This window comes from Nothobranchius furzeri, chromosome 5, assembly GCF_043380555.1.
Source record: "Nothobranchius furzeri strain GRZ-AD chromosome 5, NfurGRZ-RIMD1, whole genome shotgun sequence".
Classification (NCBI taxonomy): Eukaryota; Metazoa; Chordata; class Actinopteri; order Cyprinodontiformes; family Nothobranchiidae; genus Nothobranchius; species Nothobranchius furzeri.
This window is the reverse complement of record NC_091745.1, coordinates 54,064,585-54,088,180: the sequence shown is the minus strand read 5'-3', so window position 1 is coordinate 54,088,180 and position 23,596 is coordinate 54,064,585. Positions and strand designations below refer to the sequence as shown.

The following is a 23,596-nucleotide window of genomic DNA, read 5'->3' as shown; positions in this document are numbered from 1 at the left end:
TGTGGCGTGACGAAGGTGAGCTGGAGAACCGTTTCTCTGCCTTCATTTGATACCGCTGTGTTTGAGAGCAGGACTCCAATCCAGGGTCAGCTCAGACATGGAGCAAGTCTTTCCATTGACTAATGTGATTTATCAGTACATAAGTAATTCATCATCCTTAATGGCAATGAAGCTCCCTGTGGCAGACGCTTTATCTGATTGGTTGAGAAGGTGGGGCAAGGTGAAGGAGAAGCGGGCTTAGACATCGTCATCATCTACATCACCCACCTGTCCCTGTGTTGTCCCCTCCTCTCTCTCTCTCTCTCTCTCTCTCTCTCTCTCTCCCCCTCTCTTTAACACACACACACACACACACACACACACACACACACACACACACACACACACACACACACACACACACACACACACACACACACACACACTTAAGGAGTCTGGGAAAGAAGATACAGAGTTCTGTTTTTATGCCAGAGCCCAGGATCGGGTCAAGACTCGGCTTGCTGTAATCCCACTCAGGTGATGATGATGTTCACATTCAGCATTTCCAGTTGATCTACTTAAATATGTCTTCTTCTTACCCCTAAAACCCTCCACTTCAACCATCATAGCCCTCGGAGTAGTGATGAAAATAAAAAGGATTAGATGTCTTTCAACATTCATGCCATGTAGTCCCAAACTGGTGATCTGATTATGTAAAATAAGAAATTATGCCAGCTTTGTGGATGCATAAAGGAGAAGCTTCAGTTAGAATCACCTGGATTAAAGTGGCATCATGTGAGAAGGCCTTGTTAAGAGACGAGCTGTTTCAATTTTTCCAGAGGCAAGAATGGCGAGGCTGTTTTGGAGCAGCCTGTTGGAGAGCTCCCTCGCGTCCCCCTCAGGCACTTAATCGATGTATAATATTGCGCTGAAGGACTGCGTTCCAACATTAACACTTACACCCACAAACCTGGGACTTGGTGTGAGCTTTCAGCACACCCAGGCCTAATTTCCAGGGCTTAGAATAAAAAAAAGACCTCTGTGTCTGAGTAGCTTAGCAGAAAATTCTATAACATTGCAGTTCAAAAGCACACAGCCAGCTTTTCTTGTGCCACAGAATTAAAATCATAAACACATAAGTAGTCGAAGATAAGTACGATTTCTGTCATACGCTGCTGAAAGAGACCACTTAGTTCTTTGTATGAGATGCCATACATTTCTGAGCTCACTTCCTCCAGCCTGGTATTCTGGTTCCATCAGATCACTTCAGAAACATCTGGAAATGCAGCTGAGTAACAGATTGTACAGCTGAATGTGATCTGAAACATGCCAGGGTGTGCTGAGAATTCAAATTTGTGATTTCTTGTCAGATGAAGGAAGGGTTAACAGCGTCACATGGCAGCTTTTCACCACTCCTGACTGGTATTACCTATTCATTACCTGTTTAAACATCTCAGGGCCCCACTGTGTGGCTGCGTTCCTCCAGGCAGTGCTGCTGCTCAGCCTGATTTTATGTAGTCAGCAGGTGGCATCATTAGCCAGAGAATAAAAATGAAAAGTAATACCCTTGTGTCTTGCTATGATATCATAGCAGGGCTCATTGGCATCATTTTCCTGTTTCTAGTGGGCAGGAAAAAGAGGTAAGGAGGTGTAAATTTAATACATTTCGTCATCTGTTTTGCATTTTAAAAGCACCAATGTTACCACAGCCAAATGGGTTGTTGGGTCATGCCATGCTGTGTGCTAGCAAGACAAGATCAGCCCAGAAACCACACAAAGATCCCAATCTCCACTGAAGTCATAAAAGCTGACTGACTGCTTCACCCCCCAGCATCTCTCTAATTACTCTCATATCGCCATCCTCAACGCCTCACATGGTAACGCAGCATATCTAATGACGAAACATCCTTGTTCATGCCAATGGAACATGGTGTTTGTTATATTATGCAGGATGTGTTTCGCTACATGTGTTTTAGACATGTCCAAGTGGCTTCTCTCAGCATGCCACACAGGCTCTCTCTCTCTCTCTCTCTCTCTCTCTCGCACTCGCACACACACACACACACACACACACACACACACACACACACACACACACACACACACACACACACACACACATTGTTTCTTACATTTGCTTTTTAAATAATCATGATAAATAAAGGAGGGAAGCTGAAAACTGCCGATTGTCTTCAGCGGAACCTGACGCCTCAGTCAAAAGCTGTTGAGGTCAACTCTGCAAGTTAACCTCCTGATCTCATCCAGCCGTCACACACACACACACACACACACACACACACACACACACACACACACACACACACACACACACACACACACACACACACACGCATCTGTTGCGTCTCCTTGACCATGCTCTGTTTTAAAAGTCTCCTCTTTGAGAAAACGGATCAGACCGTGACATGTGGGATCACACAGCGCATCGAGAAGGAACCACGCAGAGGAGCTGGAGAACGTGTGTGTGCCAGTACCCCGCAGTGATCGCCTGATTATTTGCAGATGGGCAGCGGAGGGCTCGAAGAGTGTGGAGGTTCCCCCTGGCACGCAGCGCATCTGATTAAACCTGTGATTTCTTTACCCTCCTGCAGTTTTTCCTCCATTTTCAATAAAATAATAAAAATAAACCCAAAATAAATAACACAACAACTCCTGTCTCGGTCCAGCTGACGTGACGAGTCAGGTGTGAGGAGAGCTCCGCGGGGGCCACGCTTCTAATCCAACTGTCTCCTGGTCCATTCCTATTTACAAAGAGGCTGATCCCCCGTCCCGACTTCTGCGCCTCCGCTGAGCAATTGTTATTGTAGTTTCCGACCAACTGTTCAGAGTGAAGATCAATTAAAACCAGCTTAGGGAGCTGGAGTGGAGATGCGCCATTTGCAAGGCTTCTGGGTTGGTGATATTTACGCACAAAATTATCCCTAATCCTTACAGCATAAAAATAATTTTTAGATTTACGTTTGCGTAAAGGCTGCGTTCATTAAAACACGTGTTCTTAACAGAGACAGACGGGGTTAGTTGGCCATTTTTGGACACCTACTTGGTTTTGCGCACACCGAAATCGTTAAATAATGTGTCAAACATTTGTTTTAAAACGTTAAACTACTGCACAGCATGCTGACAAATTGTTGTGGCTTAGATCTGGATTGTGTTTGGATTTCTGGAGAGCCTTCTGGCTCTGCGGCTCTCACCTGCGGCTCTCAGACTTTGGTTGTAGGACGCATGAGGATGGTGCCGTCTCACTGACATAAACAGCATGTGAGTGTTACTCTCTGGACGCTGGTCTAAAAGCTGAAAGTGTTTAACCTCATGTTACCTCTTTTGTTTCTCCTCCAGCGGTGGGACGGCGCCTGACAGTTGCTGTACTCCAAACAGTTCAAAACGATCAGAGCAAAGGAGAAGAGTCGAAACTGCATCTGGGCGGCGGGCTGATGTTTGGACTCCAACAAAAAGAAAAAGAAACGAACAAAAAGCTGGTTTCTGGGTGGGTTACTGGGTGATAATGTCCTCCTCCAGCTGCTTTATCTGATCCTCAGATGTCAAACAGACGAGATGCGACATGGCATCACGTCGCCCGCTGGAATCATTTTAAAAGAGCGCGCCGGTCCTCCTGTCAATAAGAAGGGTCCGCTTTTAGAGTGAAAAACAAAGGTGTGATAAACGAGTAACGAGATCAACAGCTCGTGAGGATGGAAGTCTGTGTGTTAATGTGTTGGGACAGCGATCAAACTCCCCCTATTTCCTCCAAAACATGAACGAAAAACCGTGCGTAAAGGCAACCGCTCCGGGAGACGACCTGATGCTCTTCACCTTCAGAGAGATTTAAATCCGATCCGTTTCTTTTCTAGGTTCCTTCTGAGTGCAAGTGCGACTCTGGAGCGTGCAGCATCCCTCTCAGTGTGTGAGGAACTTGTGTGGTGAGAGGAGAGCGGAGGTCCGACAAGGAGGAGAGAAAAAAAGAAGTGGTAGAGGTGGCTGGGAGAGAGGGAGGGTTTTCCTTTTGTCCTGGCTCTGTTTTAAAGCTCGGAGCTACTTTACCGGTGCGTCCAGCAGAAATAAACCCGCACGTGTCGCTTGCTTCAAAGAGGAGAGTCGGTGAAGGCACGTGCGTAATGCGCGCTGCTGAGGCTGACTGGTCCTGATGCTTGCTGCCTTTTCCCTCATATAGCTGCGCGCCGCTGTCACGTGCGGGGATGTAGAAGTTTGTGTTTGCTCTTCATGAAGATGTTGAGGACGTGACTCCGCTCATCCTCCACCCTTTTCCCTACTCCCACAACCCAAACCCACCCAGAGCGCCCTTAGCCCGGTTCGAGATCGCCTCCGGGTCCTAGTGAGCTCTAAAGCAGTTGGATCATCATAAAGAGGGGAGAAAAATCGCGCTTTTTAATGTTATTTATTTATTTTTGCCCTCCTCGTTTTTGTGTGAGCATATGGAATTTCAGTCCATGCCTGTGGTGATTTTAGGTTATACCAACAAGTTATTTTCGTATTCAAACGGAGATTGTCATAAATCAAGTGTCAGTCCAAGTTTCAAATAAATAAATCTAATTACACTCCGTCCCAAACTTCCCATCTCCTTTTTAAACCAAGTCCAGCGTGTATTCACCCTCCACCACACACACACACACACACACACACACACACACACACACAAATACATACAAACGCAAATCAATGAAAACTCCTTTACATTTATCATAGAAGCAGTGGGAGGGGTGAGGAGTGTGTGTGTAAAAATACAGATCAGAGATGAAATGTGTGTGTCTGATGAAAAATTAAATGAGTCAGGGGATCCAGGTAGTCATAGGAACGTCTTTCCGGCACCTGGAAAAACAAGCAGGGGGTTGCTCTACTCTCTTCAGCCACTAGGTGTGGCACTTAATCTGTTATTTATTTGAGGAAATCTTTTTTTCTTCACTTTAAATCAACGCCATCACAAAGATTCTGTGAGTGAGATGGAGAAAACATTTCTTAACAAAGCTAACCGTACAAAGATGCGACAGCTTCCTGAATGTCCAAATCACTTCTTTATTTCTGGGGATGAAAGTTTTATTCTCATGCTGGTTTAAGTTTCAACAGCAGAGAAACAAACTAATAAAACACTTAGACTCAGAGGAGAGTAACCAAGTCTTAAAAAGTCTTTCTGCTGAAACCTTTGGTGACCTTTGTCCTGGCTCTGTTTATTTATCTCAGCAGAGAGCAGTGACAGACGCTGTGGTCAGGAAGGCTGTTAGCCGCAGACCGGTTTGGATTCCCCTCTGGAACAACATGGGAGAGTGCACGTTTAAGGTGAATGTGTTCATTTGGGCCTCTGGCACCTTTATTTTCATGATGTATCACAGACAAAAAGGGGCTAGGAAACCAATTCCCCCCCCCCCCCCCCCCCCCACACACACACACACACACACACTTCTCCCTGCTTGTTGCAGCACAGAAGTGGAGGTGACGTCAGCATTTGGATGGTTTGGCTCAGAGCCCTCAGTGCCATAACAGCAATGAGGAGAGCTGCTGTGCAGTCTGCTCTTCAGGATGGTCCTCATGGCGGGAGTTCTCACAGTTCTCTTGACTGGAGGAAATAAATAAATAAAACCAAGCCTAAAGGGAGTGAAAGCCGCTACAGTCAGAATGTCAAAAAGGTGAAAGATCCAGAGATATCCTAACATGACAATAAAGAAACAAACACACGAAACAACCTTCTTACAAGGTACAGTTAGAAACTGACTTTCATCTGTTGATAAAGATCAGACTTTTCTTTTGGAATCAATTTAACCATAATTTTCAGATTCAATCCAAATAAACATTCAGTGTGTTTGAGTCAAATTTATCAGTGATTGTTGTTTTACCCCCATGGCTTCCTGACAACCTCAGTCCCTAACAAGTCCCTGTCAGACAGAACTGGGAAGCTAAAGGTGAGTCCTGTAAGCGGTCCCACCTTCACAGTAGATCATGTGATGTTTCTGTCTGAATCTCTACAGCTACAATCAGGTTAGTTCAAATTCTGCAGTTGTTTAGTGCTAAAGTAGTACTACCAGAAACGCCTGACAGAGTCTCTTGTCAGAAGGAGCTTCAATTCCCACCTCCGACAGAACTTCCAAAATGCGCTACCAACGCTATCTATAGTGGGGACGGTGTGCTGCTGACCTCTACTCAGGACGTTGTGGATCGGTGAGCAGAATACTTCGAATTTCTCCTCAATCCCACCGACACGTCTTCCAATGGCGACTTTGGGTTGGCCTCTCAGATCTCTGGTGCTGAGGTCACTGAGGTTGTTAAAAAGCTCCTCTGTGGCAAGACTCCAGGGGTGGATGAGATCTGCCCGGAGTTCCTTAAGGCTCTGGATGTTGTGGGGCTGTGTTGGCTGACACGGCTCTGCAATATTGCGTGAACATCGGGGGCAGTCCCACTGGACTGGCAGACCAGGGTGGTGGTCCCCTTATTTAAAAAGGGGGCCGCAGGGTGTGATCCAACTACAGGGGGATCACACTCCTGAGCCTTCCTGATAAGGTCTATTCAGGGGTTCTGGAGAGGAGGGTCCGTTGGATTGTTGAACCTCAGATGCAGGAGGAGCAATGTGGTTTTCGTCCTGCCGTGGAACACTGGATCAGCTCTATGCCCTTAGGGGGATCCTGGAGGGTGCATGGGAATTTGCCCAACCAGTCTACATGTGTTTTGTGGATTCGGAGAAGGTGATTGACCGCGTCTCTCAGTGGGCCCTGTGGGGGATACTCCGGGAGTATGGGGTACCAGGCCCTCTGATACGGGCTGTTAGGTCCCTGTATGACCGGTGTCAGAGCTTGGTCCGCATTGCCGGCAGTAAGTCGGGCTCGTTCCCAGTGAGGGTTGGACTCTGCCAAGGCTGCCCTTTGTCACCGATTCTGTTCATAACCTTTATGGACAGGATTTCTAGGCACAGCCAAGGTGCAGAGGGCATCCGTTTTGGTGGCCTGAGGATCAGGTCTCTGCTTTTTGCAGATGATGTGGTCCTGTTGGCTTCATCAGAACATGATCTTCAGCTTTCGCTGGAGCGGTTCGCAGCCGAGTGTGAAGCAGCTGGGATGAGAATCAGCTCCTCTAAATCTGAGACCATGGTTTTGATCTGGAAAAGGGTAAAATGCCTTCTCTGGGTCAGGGATGAGATCCTGCCCCAAGTGGAGGAGTTTAAGTATCTCAGGGTCTTGTTCATGAGTGTGGGATAACTGGAGCGTGAGATCGATAGGCAGATTGGTGCTGCATCTGCAGTGATGCGGGCATTGTACCGGTCTGTTGTGGTGAAGAGAGAGCTGAGTCAGAAGATGAAGCTCTCAATTTACCGGTCAGTCTACGTTCCTACCCTCACCTATGGTCACGAACTTTGGGTAGTGACCGAAAGAACGAGATTGTGGATACAAGCGGCCAAAATGGGTTTTCTCCGAAGAGTGGCTGGGCTCTCCCTTGGAGATAGAGTGAGAAGCTCGGTCTTTCGGGAGGGGCTTGGAGAAGACCCGCTGCTCCTCCACATCGAGAGGAGCCAGTTGAGGTGGCTCGGGCATCTGGTCAGGATGCCTCCTGGACCCCTGGTGAGGTTTTCCAGGCACGTCCAACCGGGAGGAGACCTAAAGGTAGACCCAGGACACAGTGGAGGGACTATGTCTCTCACCTGGCCAGGGAACGCCTTGGGATTCCCCTGGAGGAGCTGGCCCAAGTGGCTGGGGAGTGGGAAGTCTGGGCCTCTCGCCTTAGGCTACTGCCCCCACGACCAGACTCCGGATAAGCGGATGAAAATGGATGGATGGATAGGACTACCAGTGCATGAGCAGCAGTAGCCCAGGAATAAGAGCAGGTAGTCCAGTATTTGGAGGGTTACCTGGTCGATCCCAACAGGGAATTCTGCTGGTGTGTCCTTGGGCTACTTGCCATTGCTGGTGGTGGCCAAAATGGCAGCCTCACTTCTGTCAGACTGATCCAGGGAGGCGTTGGCCATCGTACAGTAGTTTTAGGTGTGAGTGAATGAATAATGTTTTAAAATCTGATCCATTATTATAATTAGGTCAAGTCGAGCAGGAATTTAATGTTTCAGCAGAAACAACCAGGTCGTGACAAAATACTGATGGCAATGTAAATATATGATACAATTTTTGCATGAAATGCTGTGAAATGCATGGGACTGGAGCAACAGTAATACTAGCTATTAGCTCATCAATCCTGGAGGAAACTAACTTCCTTCAAACCGAGGCTGCAGACAACAGAGGTCACACTTAAGAGTTGAGTCGATTCTGACTGAATCAACAAGCTGAAAGGAAACACATCGTTGAATGAATCCACTTCCAAAGCGGATTGCTGCCGTTTTTAAACCCAACTCCAATATTTTACAATGATTCGTTCACCTTTTATAAACCTTTATTGGAACAAAATGTACAATGAACAGTCATTTTCGGAGACATATTAGGAAACCCTTTCTAAACTTGATGCCTGGACTGTTCTGAAGTGCTAATTTTAACTTCTGATGGTAGATAAAAATAACATTCATGTAGATGAATTTAATGCAAAACTGATTTTGTAAAAGTTAATAAACATTGCATACACTGTGGTGAAATTCTTAGAGCAGTGTTAAAGCAGCAGCAATACACTTTGGTCTAGGCTGTGTTCCAACAGTTAGCTCATCAGTTGCAAAGGAAGACTTAACAGGTAGGACAATCATTTATAATTCGTACTAAAGATGACTTCAGTCCCTTTAATCAGAAGGCTTGTAAGTGATTGTTTAGTTCTTCATCCCACCACTCAGCCTGCAGGATTTAAAGTTGCAAAGTGAACCCTAAAATCTTTTCTCAACCAGAGTTCAGCTTTTGGTCTAGAAATATTTGGCCGCCGGAACAACTTGTGGCATTACGTTTTAGCCAAAATAAATTGAAGCTGGATCAATAACACGACCCAAAAGAACAGATTCTCAAGTTTAATTTGAAGGTTTTCACATCCAACAGGAGGAAGACTTTAGGTTTTAGTTTCTAAAACAGAAGAATATTATTTCAGTGACTCAAAGGTTATTTACCAAATGACCTTAAACCAGAAATCAAAGGGAAATTTCAGATTTTCAGTCATGACTCATGTGGAGACGATGAAATCAGAAACTAGTATGAAAATCACCAACGAATCGGTTTCTTTCCTTGGGAGAACTTTTCAGGCCCTGATTGCACTGGTTTGTTCATCCAATGTGGAGCCACCATTGGTTTAATTGGCACACTTTTGGTTGCCATTTTTATTTGTTATCACAGGGAAAACCTGATCACATAAACAAAGGTTTTATCTGTTGTATAAATAATTCCAGAACAGCCTTGCTTTTGAAATGTCTAACCTTTCCATTTTGTTCTTGAAGTCCATGTCTGGTTTGCACCTTGTGGTAGCCGACTGTGTTCTTGTGAAGTCTTCCCATCATCATGGCTGACTTGGATAATGACATGTCTACCAGTTGGGATTGTTTTCCTCTCTTGGCTGGAGAATGTCCCAGTTTTTTCCTCTGCCATGGAAAAAAAATCCAGCAGCCACTTTTGTTTTTCCTCACATGGCCGTGAATCAATGGGACTGAAATGACTGCTATGGCAGCATTCAATGTTGTGATTTGTTTCAATGGTTTTATTTGCTTGCTGGAGGTTCGAATGTGTTTTTTGAAGCTACAAAATGTGTAATATCGTGTATTTTGGTAAAATTATAATTTTACTGATTATTTTTAAATCACCAGACTGCCGTCCAACTCTATTAACTCGAATTAACTGAAGAAAACTGAGTATTTTTCAACAGCAGGTTTGTTGGACACAGGTTAAAGAGACAATGTGTAGTTTTTGCAGTTAATCTCTGGAAATATCAATCAAAATGTTGTTGAGAATGAATTAAATGATGCCCAGTTGTTCAAAAATATCAGCGGCTTTGTAACATATAACCATAAAAGTCAAAAATACGTGGGAGCCCAAAACTCGACTTCCACTGTTACGCCCCTCAAATGTGTAGTCCAGTCCAGGGGTGCAAGTGTGACCCAATCCTCAAGTGCGGAAGTTGACCACGCCCCTTTGCACTCTTGATCCACACGTTGCCGAAGATCGCATTGATGGGGACTTTGGCGATGGGTGTTACTCACAATCCATTGCTGCATGAGATTTTGAGAAGGCAGAACAATGGCTCAAGTGCCTTTAATGAAAGTATGTATATTCAAATTAAAGAAGCTAATTTTAAGATGATTAATGGTATTTATTAATGCTATGAGTTTTTGACTAAGACTACGTGAACAGCAATGAATGTAAAAATTTGTCAACAAATTGTTTGAAAGTTGTTAATAAAGATTTTTTTAAGTAGCACAAACTGTGACCGGCATGCGTTGCTGTCGAGGACGCAATGCTCACTGACTCAATTCGGCTTTTATTTGCACACGTGTGCACTCCCGAAGTGGACCAAGTCTTATTGCACACTTCCTCCAAGTGCACTTCGCTGAAGACCGTAGGGCACAGTGTGGGTATTGGGATTGGGTCTAGTTTTTTACCATAATGGCCATAGACTGGTAGGTTCTTACTCAAACACGAATATATCTCTCATTTGGAAAGATTAGGTATACCATACCATACCAAGTTTATTTGTATAGCACATTTAAACACGGCATGAGAGCCGACCAAAGTGCTGCACAAAAACACAAAATAAAAACAATCAAAAATAAAAACTAAAACCATTAAAATCGAGTAATCCAACTCGAAAAGAAAAGGAGAAAGAGAATAAGTTAGACTGAATTAAAAGCCAACGAATAAAAGTGAGTTTTTAAACGAGACTTAAAAAGGGAAAGAGAGGGAGAGTGATCAGGAGGGGCAAGTGGTTTCAGAGCTTCGGTGCACAAACCGAAAAGACGCGCTCCCCGCGGGATTTACAGCGAGAGCTAGGGACATGTAGGAGGTGCTGGTCAGCTGATCGGAGGGATCTTGTAGGGACATAAGGGTGAATGAGCTCAGACAAGTAGCCAGGTGCTAGTTGAGGGATTTAAATACAAAAACCAGGATCTTAAACTCTATCCGGAGATGGATGGGGAGCCAATGGAGATTTGCTAAAACCGGTGTGATGAGTTCTCGCTGCCTGCTGCCAGTCAAGAAACGAGCTGCTGCGTTCTGCACAAGCTGAAGTCGAGCGAGAGTGGAGGAGGAGATACCAAAGAGCACTGAATTAGAATAGTCAAGACGGGAAGTAATAAATGCATGGACAACTGAATGGAGATGACGCCTTTTTAAAATGGGCTTAACTTTAGAGAGACGCCTCAGGTGGTAAAAACAGGTCTTAACTACCTGGTTGACATGAATGTCCATTTTTAGTTTAGCATCCATCACAATCCCTAAGTCTGTGACACGGGCTTTCAACCCACTTGTGATAAAAGGAAGGGTCAGTTGGGGACTTTGAGAAGTCTTAGGGCTGAAAATGATGGCCTCTGTCTTGGCGTCGTTCAGCAAAAGAAAGTTTTCTGACAGCCAGCTCTTCACATCATTGAAGCATTCAACAAGGGGCTGTAAGGAGTCATTTAATTGGCAATTGTCTGCATATAAATGGTAGTCAATGTGGTGTTTTTAAAAAATGTCACCCAGGGGCAAAATATATAAATTAAATAAAAGGGGTCCAAGAATAGAGCCCTGAGGAACACCACAAGTCAAAGCTACAGAGGGGGAAGCAGCACTACCCGTCATAACATTAAAGCTGCAGTCACAGAAGTAGGACCTAAACCAATCTAAGGCGCCGGCCAGCTGGTTCAGCCGAGTCAGCAGAATAGCGTGATCAACCGTGTCGAAAGCAGCCGATAGATCCAACAAAACCAGCAATACCTTAGAACCAGAGTCAGGGGTTAATAAAATGTCATTAAAAACACGAAGATGAGCTGACTTAGTGCTATGGAGAGATCAGAAGCCTGACTGAAAGGAATCCATTAAACCATGATCATCAAGAAAATAAATAATTTGGTTAAAAACAGCACGCTCTAGTAGTTTTGATAGAAATGGAAGCTTGGAGATTGGGCGAAAATTACTCATAACAGAGGTGTCAAGGCCAGGCTTCTTCAGAACGGGTTGAACTACTGCATGTTTAAAAGCACGGGGTACAACACCAGTGGATAAGCTGTTGTTAATGTTGTTAATAATGCTCAGCATAAGAGGGCCAGTGACAGAATATGTCTCTTTAAGGAGGTGTGGAGGGACAGGGTCAACCGGAGAACCTGACGGCTTCAAGACAGACAGGAGGTTCTCAAGAGAGGACAAAGAAAGTAAGTCAAAGTTATCAAGAGACAGATGCAGAATGGGTTCAGGAAAACTAGTGACACAGGGAGAACAAATCTGAGCCCGGATGCTAACAATTTTTCCAAGAAAAATTTTCAAAAATTGAGTGCATTGAGCATCCGAGGTAGTAAGAGAGAGGTGGTCACTGGCTGAAAGAACAGCATTGAGGGTCTGATACAGGATACACTGGTTGCCAAAGGATGCAGTAAAAATATTTGAAAATAATTTATTACGGGCATCTCTAACTACTTTCTGGTAACGAGCCCAGGTATCTATCATTATTTGGTAGGAAATCTGGAGCATATCCTTTTTCCATCTACGCTCGGCTCTTCTGCACTCTCGCCTGACAGATCTGGTAGTTGCATTGATCCAAGGATCCGACCGAACTTTTGAGCGTCTAGTTCTCATAGGGGCTATCTGATCTAGCACAGTATATAAGTACTGGTATATACTGCCCCCTATCGCCAGGGAAAATATATAGTCACTTTAAGCAAAAGTTGAGTCTGAGTGAGTGATTATTAGTTTTAAGAATTATCTAATTATGGAAACCCTAATGGACACATTTAGATTCTGATTTAAAAATAATAAAAAAAAAAAAAAGCAGCAGAGTTAACCCTTCAGTAATTTCTAGTTCCAGTTTAAAAAAGGTTGTTTTTTTCCCTCAGGTGATGTGTCACGTCTATTTTAAAATTCTACTGAATAGAGATGTGCTCTTAACTTGGAAAAGTTACCAAAAAGGTGTATTATTTTTCACTTTTTTATTGTCCACAGTGCACTCATGTTTATCAACCCAGCAGGTCTGTGACGCAGTGGAAAAGAATATAAGGGAGGAAAGCACCAATTACTGGTCTGTCGTGCTTTTCCTTCAGAGAGAGCAAAGTTTTGACTGCTTCTGGGGAGACTGTGGGTGAAGCACACAGGCGATGCCAAACACTCTGAGACCTAAACTTCACAGAGCAGGTGTAGTTTACATAAAATCCTTGTTTAGTTGATAAAGTACATGTAAAAACAAAGATTATAGGCACGTTAAAGAATAACAACCTGTTTGTGAGCAAGTGCAATAGAGAAGTAGGGAGGTAAAGTCAAAGAACTGAGTTATGAGATGGTTAAAAGCAGGGGGGGGGGGGGTGCAGAGATGGGACGAAACATTAAAAAGATTGTGTCCGTCCAGCTAATGGTTCTTTATGGCTCCCTGGAGTCCTCAGATTGGACAGGATGACTGGCAGAGAGTGTGACCATGGGTAACTGTGCATCACCTCTGTTTGCCCCCTCCACCTGACGTCCAACTCAGCAGGGCTGCCTGCCACGGTGAAGCGAACCACTAAAACACCATAAAACCAACAGACTAAACAGCCATTCATCATTACTGTGCACTCACGAGCCGCATCACACGCAGCAGTCTTAACAGTCCCACTCAGTGACTCAATGTGCACATTAAAACTTCATCAAGTATTACTGATACAAAAAGTCTGACCACTCAGACCTCAACCGCTGTTGGTAATGTCCAGAAATAAGACAGTCATGGGTGAAAATGGTTTTCTTGGTCACTTTTATTGAACTGGTGATGACTTGAACCATGTGTAAAACAGCACTGAGCTCTTTGACAGACAAGTATGGAATAAAGAATGACCCATCTTCATTGTGCAGCTAAAATCCAGCATCCTGACCGGCCCAGCTCGGTGTCTGCAAAAACAGGAGAGAAGAAAAAAAATTAGACTAGTTGCCGATAAGTAGGACAGATCAGAACAAACATTTTCTTGTTGATTGTGGGAAATCTGAAAAAGAAACATACATGTGCAAGCAGTTAGATGGTGACGTTTTCTTTGTCGGGAACTGTGTGTGTTCTGCTGGTGAGAGCATGGTGGCTGACAGGGACCCAAAGCAGCCAGCCCAGATGGTAGGCAGTAAATGTTTTCTATATGTAAGTGATTTGTAGCCTTGAGGACAGCAGGAGGTAGGGGTGCTCTGCAAGTTGTTTGCAGTCTCTTTTGTCTAATTACTAAAACTTTTTAATGAGGGTCCTTCGTTTTTTTTTTTTTTTTTACTGGACAAAGTTGTGGCAGCTCTCCTGCAGATACTCAAACAATAAGGATTATTGTGCACTTCAACAGATACTCAAAAGCTTCAGCAGGGTATCTGCAGGCTTAAGGGAGCCAAATTTAAGACTTTTTAAGACCTTTTTTAAGGCCACTTTGACCAAATTTAAGCTATTTTTAAAATTAAATTTAAGCTATAATTTCCAGCTATTGCCTGGAACCGGTGCTAACCATGTCGTGAATGTGGGATTAGCCATCCAGTTACCATTAATGTTGCACTTCCCCATGGCGCAAACTCCCACCAGCGTGCTCATCTAAAAATAGCCCCCTTTCACAACCAACCGAATGTGTACGGTTCCGCTTACGCCAATATCATACACAAAAAATGCTGAACTAACTAGAAATTCACGAAAATTTTATAGAAATAAAAGAATCATGTATTGGGTCTTTGGTAATTTAAGACCTTTCGAAACTATTTAAGGATTATTTGTCATTTTTAACCCTTACCTCACATTAGAGCATTTTTTTGTGCTCTAATGACTTTAACGTTAGAAAATTTAAACGTTGGGTAAGGGTTAAGGAATTTTAAGGCCTTAAATTTGGAAAAGCAAATTTAAGACTTTTTAAGGACCTGCAGATACCCTGTTCAGTTAAACAGAAAACCTTCAACTTTCTGTTGTAACAATTGTGGTTCTGGTGCCATCAGGTGAATGATCCCATCACTTAAATGGTTTTAATATACAATAAGTCCATAGTACAAGAGGGGTTGTGCATTATCCTGACATTCTGTGAAACGGTTATCAACATATAACACACTATAAACAGACTTAAAGGGGATGACTGGACCCCAGGCCAGACATATCCAGCAGGTCTTAAGTGCAGGGAACTCCAGGCTTTGAGTGATGTTAGTTGTGACCGTCCAGCTTATTTATTATGCTGAGCTGAGTCACTGAGCTCAGGCCTTGTTTTATGGTTGTTTGGAATCTACCTTGTCATTAGGCCTTTGAAGAGCAACGGTAGGATGAAAGCATTAGCTCTATTAAACTGGCTCTTACTGGCCTATTCTGTGTAAAGAGAGATTTTGTTGATGGTTGTTCAGCATTCCTTAGCCGTGTTTCTCTGAGCTGATCATTTGAGATGCTTTGAACTGCCCTAAGTTCATGTTGACCTTCAATCGGGCCAGTTGATGGGAGCTAGAGATGCCCTACAGCAACAGGGTGGTACGGAGAGTTCGTGTGCACTTTCAAAGTACATTTCATGTATTACTCACCTCATTTCTGGTACTGGAGACCTGCTTTTTCTCAATGTTCATGGCCAACATTTGGCTGCGGAAAGAGAGACTCTTGGTTTTCTCAATCACCTGCTGGTAAGGCGATATGGCATTGTTCCCCATGACAACATGGCCCTGAAATAAGGTCCAAATTAAATAAGGCACTCAGAAAAATTCAAATGAGCCAATCAAATTAGCTTTTGCAGACACACATTTCTACAAGTACCAGAACTAAAGTTTCATGACTCATTTATTTCCCTTGTAGGCACTTTTAGATCATTCCATTTCATTTTGGAAGAATGGCTCCGATTCACTGATTCGAGACAACTTTTATAGCGTGTAGGTGAAAACACACGTTTACTGTAGAGCCTCATAAAGAGAATGTGAAGACGTTTCAGAAATTATGTCTTTCAAATTTCATTTCTGAAGTACTAAAGTAAGGTTGGCGGGCTACTGTGCTTTTAAGCCAAAGTCTCACCAGTTTAGAGTCTATCTTGGCATCCAGCCTGGCGTTGCGGATTAGGTTGACGATCCATCTCTCAGCATCCTCAGGTGTCATGTTCAGCTTGTCTGCCAGCATGCTGTTGATGAAACGGAGGAGATAAGGGTACAACAAACCTGTCAAGGTGATTGATCAAAGCTTCTGTGGACATAAAGATTTTTAACAGAGGAAGAATATTTAAAATAAGCTTGAATGATTACAAATGTATTTAGTGGATGGTTCTGCCCCATCCGTGAATGAATGATCAAAGCTCTAAATGTTGGCTTATAAAAGTATGACAACCAAACTGGTGTGAAAGTGAAGCTCAGGAATGAAGAAGTCATTCCATAGCAGAGAAACAAGCTGGATGCTCTGGTGGATCCCATCAAGTCAAAACATTTGTATGATTTTCTTTGATACGGCTTAAAAATAAAATGGTGTTAGGGGCGATTAGTCAAGAAGGATTATTTCAGTTTTGGGGTGGAGGGTGGGGCATCAGTAGCTTTGAACATTTTCAATTAGTCAGTCACAAGTCATTCTTTACACAAGTCATGTGTTTGTTAGGCTGTGTTTAGTTGGCATTTCAAAATGAAGTTTCATCATTTCCCTCCTTGAAATCCTAGCTTTATGAATATTTAATAATATTTAATTAGTTGATTTTCGGATCTGATTCAGAATAGGATTTAGCTAAACTATTATTTAGATATGTTAAATATAAACTCTACAAAACAGCAGGTTGTTACTGCTAATGTAGGAAGTTAAGCATTTAGCTTAAAGTACAGTCACACAGTCTAGTAAAGTCCAAAGAAGAAGGCTTGTCATAAGGCCTGAAAGTAAAACTCTAAGAGTATTTGTTTATCTGCTAAAAAAATATGTCTGTGAGCTGCACAAGTCCTTGGGAAAATCACAGATTTGATCTGTTATTGTGACAAATCCCAGGGTAAGATCAAGTCTCTGCAACCATCAACTTCAGTTGAATGTAGCTGTGCTGAATCATGCAAGAAATATGCAACCATCCATTAGGATGGACGTTAAATATTGAGAACCAATTAATAGTTACAATTTTTATTTGGAACTATTTAGAAATGGCCCACATGTTATGCTTCAGGCAGAAAGTATGAAACACAAAGCAACCCCACAGAATACGTCTAATGGTCCTTCACTAATAGGACCCTGATTTACAGACTTACTTAAATTACTCAATTAATGGTGAGGGGACTGCCTCATGTTGTGAGCCTAAGTGGTTACTTCTTACTTTTTGAATCTTGTGTTCATGTCAAACACTCCATCTGGCTGCTAGGGCTTGTCATGACTCACGGTTCCAGCGTGTGGCTGCCTGTCAAATGAAAGCCAGGTTGGGCACTGGCTTCCTCTTTGATACAGCTAGACGTAGATGTGTCACAGCAGAGGGAGCGGAGGTAAAGGGCTGCTGGCCCTCTTTAATCCAAAGCTTTCCCCACTGCGGCTGGCCTCCCTTGTGGCTTTCAAAATAACTAGACCCCCTTGATACCCCATCTATACCCCCTTCCCCCAACGTTTCCTGCCCCCATCCTCTTGTCTGACCCCCATCACCCTCCACACCTTCCACGTTTCATAAAAACAGCCCAATAAATATCCTCAACCACTTTGTGCACAGCTCAGAATTACTACAGCAACTTCATCTTACAAGATAAGCTTGTAAAAAACTGTAGTGTACAAAATGTAGGTAAAAACTGTCAGGTACAATCTGTTTGGCTTTTCACTAAGTAATAGGGGTTATTAAGGCCAATATAAAAACAATTTACTGCTCTAATTCTCACTTCCTGGTCCATTAATCACACTTTATGAGACTCATTCAGTGAAAGCTAGAATCTTCCCAGACCACAACACTTCTCATGCCAAGGCTCTGCAAAGAGATCCCACCACTATTACAGAATGCAACTGTCACTCTAACAGTCTAACGTTTTTTTTGTGGGAAGTAATCTTATTTGGGATTTACAGTATGACTGCCTTAGTTCAAGGCTCAAAAGAAAAAAAAAAGAGAAGAACTGCCACTTTCTAACCCATGGATGTTGGTCCAATGGCAGCAAAACCACATGAGAAGTGAGAGTGAAATTATGTCATTATCTGGATAGGACATCAAACGCATAAACAACAAACAAGAAGCATTACCTCAACATAGTGAGGAAAGTGAGGTTTGGTCTCCAAGTGCCAGTGTACATCTATCCACAACAGTGAAATGATGGAGAAGGTAGATAGTGAGTTAGACAAACATCTGTAAACAGATTCATGTCCATCAGAGCAGCCTGGAGGTTGGAAAAGGAGACAGATGAATCTGCCAATCACACCAACAAGCCTAACACTGACTCAAGGTCTTCTGGACAGCTGATTACACCTCTGATCATCAAACCTAAGCAAAATGGTGCATGACAACAAAATTGCTCCTATGGATCATTGAGGATGTGACAGGTTCACAAAAGCATCGGCTGCCTAATGATGCATGTGTAGGCTGTGATGGATACCACGTGTCAGTGATGGCCAAAGAAAACGTTTAACACCATCAAGTCTGCAGGTTGCTATAATGACAGCAATGCAGTTCTGAATCGTTGCAGCTCCTTCTGACAGGTCTGCTTGTACCAAGCCAACAGAGCTTTGAATTTTACCATTTCACTAATATTACATATTTTTGATATCACAATGTTTTAGGCCATCTATATTGGATGTAATAATTTCTAATGAACAATGACATCAATTTTTGCAATTTATACATTTGAATAATATGATTTAAATTCTGCAGAACCAGTGCAGAATCCTGATAGCACAAGAGGAGTATAAATCCAAAGTGTCTCAGTAGTATACGTATAATACTCCAGTATTACTACTGAAATCTAGTCTACTATTTTATTTGTCCAGCAATCATGCAAAGTTTAGATTAAAGTTGTTATTGTTTCAATTTTGCTCCAGTGATCAAGTGATTGCTGCACAGGGGAATTCTGGGTGTTTTTCTAGATAATTCAAGAAACTTGGGGGCACATGTCAGTCAAGTCCAGGTCAGATGTGGGGATCAAACAGAACGTGGTTTGGTTTCCTCGCTGGGGACTTAAGGAAACCCCTAACCCTTGTCAACATGCTTTGCACAGCATTATACAGGATGGTGAAGTGCCCCCAAAAGGCTTAGGGGCTTGGCCTGTATCAATCAAATTCCTCTAATCTGATTGACAAAACAAAGTCTGGCAATGTTTTCCTCCCAGGAAGCACCTTTGCATATTAGCTCATAGTGAATTTACTTCATTTTCTCAGTGAGAGCTCACCAACAGCATTATTAAGACAGTGAAAGAAAAACAAAGAAAAGAGGAGAAACATTTTGAAATAATGCAGAAGATGAAGGAGGAAGCAGGGATTCGGTGGTACTTGAACAACCTACACTACTGACATCTTTTGGCCCTTGAGCCAAGCAGAAGGCCTCCATGACTGGTTTTAGTTTTCACAACCATGATCCTGTTCCCTGGGGTACAAGGATCACTTTCATTTCGACCCCTTATTCTGTTCAGCTCCTGAGCTTTCAACTTGAGGCTAAGGGACTCCTGTGAGGTTCAATCCCAGCCTCACACTTGAAGCGAGGGGTCAGGATTAGGGTCTAACTCGGTTAGGAGAGAGAGAAGAATGGGGGGGTTCTTTGACAAAGTACCCCTCACTCCTTCCTAACATAGTTGGTCTAAAATGAATGCACTGTTAAACAGCAACACATGATGGTGTTTGGAAGGCTACAGGCCATTTGGAGCAGCCTCACTTTCAGTTTGGAACAAAACCTTTATGTTTTTTTTTTCTTTAAGAAAACCCAAAATGATGGTGTGGTCTTTTTAATGACTCAATTGTGAAGTGGAAAGATCTTCAGTGATACATCCAAATACACTCTTTCCAACTACCAGTGAGCTGTTGTGTACCAATACGATCTAACGAAGGAGAGAAAGCACAGCCCAAATAACTACATTTCAAGCATTTACACAAAATCTCAAAGGACAAGTAAGCACTTGAAGTCAAAACAGATCCTTACCACTGAAGCATTTATGAACTACAGAAATAAAGCCAGCAAAGTTAAATTAGAAACATACACCCAACACTGGAAAGTCTAGACACAAAGATGTGTGTAGGTGACAACAAGAATAGGGTGAATCACACAGTTTTACACAAGTCTTTATTGCATAAAACTACTGAATTAGGCCAACTTCTGGTCCACATTTTTGTTTCCCGCTGTGGGCAAAAAGAGAGCTGAGTATCTGTGAACCCATCATGGCCAACAGCTGTAAAAACGTCCTCATTAAAAACAGCCATCACATTCATTTTAACCCAAGCTTGGGTGCAGCAACACGCTTCTGGAAAGAAAACTAATCACTTGGAATTTTGGGCGTCTTGTCAAAAATGGACATGCTCTGTCCATCGTCACAACACCCACCAAAATAAACACGGAAATCCCTAAAACTGCTCCTAATTTGTGTTCCTGCATCAGAAACCTCAACAAACACAGAGCTCAGGACACAAACAAAATCACCGTTCAACTTCCTTCTTTCAGTGTTACCACTAACCTTTGAGGTCTTTAACAAGAAAATGGATCCAATTGCAGCAAGTCTGCCAAAAAGAACCAGGACTCCTAATCAATTCCAGACAATCTGCAACTGGAGATTTAGACAGGCCCTGATCATGTTCCATGCTTCAACCTTGACTACAGACCTCCACAGCTCCTTATAGCAGTCAATGCAAACATATCTGCGTCAACAGAAGTGATTAATTCCCTTGTTCCCGTGTGTTTGCAGAAAATATTTTAAATGCATACCTTCCTTTGAAATGTTTAACATTCACCGCATGCCTGAAGATCAGAGTACCAAATTCCAAAAACAGCTGTGATTTGAACAATCATGAAAGGTAAGAGAAATATGAAACTGACATAAGAGTTTTTAGAGAACTACTCAAGATTCAGATGGGTGATTGTGGTCTTTCTCTCTGATACTCTGTAGAACTGTTGTACAGAAGCAGCCAAATCCTATAATCTCTCTTAATTGCAGACAATTAACAGAATCTTTTTTAGTTTTCTCTCCACTAATGCTGTAATTAGCATTTAATACATTTCTTGGTTTGGGGGAAGCATCCAAGGTCAACTGTATTTTACTGTAACTAAACAGAATTTTGAAACATGTACTCGTTTAGGACCTCAGGAACCCTTCTGACCTTCAATTATTTAACAAATACGAGCTGGAATGTCTCTGTTCATTGACGCAGCTGGGAACGTCTAAAGCTACCTAAACCATGACCCCTTCCTGGAAGAAAACGGTCTAATAAATTGGCCTCGGACAGGTGTTCTTTAAAGTCATGTAAGCAGAGCAACCTGAGGAGACCTGGAAGCAGTTAAATCACATAATGTTTAATCCCAGAGATGTGTGGGGCGTTGAACGGACTGGGAAATAAACAATTATCACTGAGGAAAATACTACTAATCACAAAACTGAATTTCTTGGGTACCAATTTGCTGATCACTTACTACAGTGTTTGCCAACGCCGGTCCTTAGGGCACACTGCCCCGCATGTTTTCCATGTCTCTGCTTCAGCACACTGCCTTCTCAAGAGGACATCAAGTGCTGTAGATGTCTGTTAATCACTCATTCATTTAAGTCAGGTGTGTGGCAGCAGGGAAACACTGGTGTTTAAAAAGGCAACATGAAAAACATGCAGGACAGTGTGCCTTGAGGATCAGGGTTGGGAAACACTGACTTACAATATCTATGAGTAGCAACATTTATTTATGTCATACAGTCATTAATCCTTAATGAACGTGCCAAATTGAAACAGTAGTTTCCTTTAGGTTAGCTAAAGTGGCTAACCTGATACTGATGCACTGATGAATTCTGCAGAAAGTCTCAAAGATGAAGAGCCGGGCATTTTCAATGAAGTCCTCCAGGCAGGCAACCAGGAAGAAGTCATTTACAAGAACCTATAACACACACAAAAACAACAAAAAAACATAGTACAATGAAAAAAAAGCACAATCTAGATATAAACACTGGTTTCTGTGTGTGTGTGGGATTAGCAAAAAGCCTTTAGGAAAACGGTTTAAAATTGAAATGAGATGAACTGTTAGCCAACTTTAATTCTTAAACCTCTGTGAGTTTATGTTCTTTAAACAGAAAAAAAGACAAGTAATGATAAATTCCAACATTTTTTTTTTTTGGCTAAATAAAGAGAAACAGAGGTTGGACAGATCAGATTGATGGCTTTTTGTTACACAAAGTAAGGCTAAAAGACTTCCTTGAAGAGCAACAATCCTAAATCCCCATCTTGACTTGCCAATACCTTATACCACGCATCAGACACAAGGCCCGCGGGTGGTAGGGCCTGCACGACTTTATTTTTTCTAAAGTCGACAGTCAAGTAATGAAAGTCGAGTCGACTTCGACTAGTCGTTGATGACGTCATACGCCGGACGCGGGGGGGGGGGGGGGGTCGGGAGGTCGGTCGGTAGGTTCGCTGGAGTTTTTGACAATTAAAATTGCGCCCACATTTTCTAAGTTAACACATCTCTTTTAACAACGGTAGTTTCTGCATCCTACTTCAGTCCTCTCCCCTCTCCCCCTGCGCAGCAGCCGCAAACTCACTGATGCGCCTGCAGCCTCTCGGAGTTCCTGCTGCTCTAAACATTAAAATAATGATTTTCTGTTCCTCACTTCTAATTACCTTCAGTGGTGTCTGTTTGTTGCAACCACCAGGTACAAAAGCGAACATGTTTTTATTTGACTATTTTTCTGTCCTGCCTGTTTATTATCTTCCTGCATCTCCTCTCAATCCTAAAGAAAAACTGCTACCTGCGTTCATATATATTTACCTTATGAGTTACCTTTGAACTGCAGTTCTAAAAGATCTACCGACCGCAAAAACAGCGGAGTGCCGCTGCTCGCCGGCCGACTACAACGGGACCGTTTTTGCTGCGGAGTTCATGCCGGAGCGGAGCGGAGCGGAGATAGTGGAATCTTGGGGGCGCGTCACCGGAGGACAACAGGTGATGCGCATCGCTCCGCAGCAGCGAAATGCATCAGGCACAAATAACAGACAGAAAACATGAAAGGAAATGAGCCGACATGAACGATCGCGTGTTTAATTTGTTTTTGAGGTGGTGACACCTGATTTGGCGGTGCTCAGGACGCAATGTCTGGAGCGCACGTCAATGATCAGAGCTTTGCATGCACAAACTGGTTAAGATTAGGATGGGGGTGAGGGGAAGGTTAAATTGCAAGAGGGAAAAGGTCACAGTTTGGTTAAATGTCCGTTTTACCGCCGGTGTCAGTACCGCATAGCGCGTCGCCTCCGCCTCGATCCAGACGCGCAGGGGCTCATCACCCGCTGTCTTCCGAGGACTGCATCTTGTCAGTCATTATCACGTGACAGCGACTAGTTGATGACAGGCATAAAAAGTCACTACAGAGCCGTGAAGTCGACTAGTGGACTAGTTCATACAACCCCTAGCAGGCGGAGCATTTTTATGTGGCCCACGAGATAAATATCAAAAATATATTAAAACTGACCC

General features: G+C 43.1%; 2 protein-coding genes across 3 annotated transcripts in view; both read right to left on the bottom strand.

Annotated features, from left to right (window-relative positions):
• Nucleotides 1-4,265, bottom strand: part of rspo2 (R-spondin 2) — a 79,572-nt gene extending 75,307 nt beyond the window's left edge. For both annotated transcript variants that reach the window (XM_015949394.3, XM_054737300.2), the window contains exon 1: nucleotides 3,314-4,265. In XM_015949394.3, coding sequence (XP_015804880.1) covers nucleotides 3,314-3,413 — 100 coding nt within the window. In that variant the 5' untranslated portion in view covers nucleotides 3,414-4,265. The remainder of the gene's footprint in view (nucleotides 1-3,313) is intronic.
• Nucleotides 4,266-13,792: 9,527 nt separating this feature from the next.
• The window catches only part of eif3ea (eukaryotic translation initiation factor 3, subunit E, a), a 58,232-nt gene continuing 48,428 nt past the window's right edge, over nucleotides 13,793-23,596 (bottom strand). Inside the window, exons 10-13 of the mRNA XM_015949392.3 lie at nucleotides 21,900-22,009; nucleotides 16,045-16,147; nucleotides 15,567-15,701; nucleotides 13,793-13,943 (exon numbers count right to left, since the gene is read on the bottom strand). Of these exons, the coding sequence (XP_015804878.1) occupies nucleotides 13,908-13,943; nucleotides 15,567-15,701; nucleotides 16,045-16,147; nucleotides 21,900-22,009 (384 nt within the window). The 3' untranslated portion in view covers nucleotides 13,793-13,907. The remainder of the gene's footprint in view (nucleotides 13,944-15,566; nucleotides 15,702-16,044; nucleotides 16,148-21,899; nucleotides 22,010-23,596) is intronic.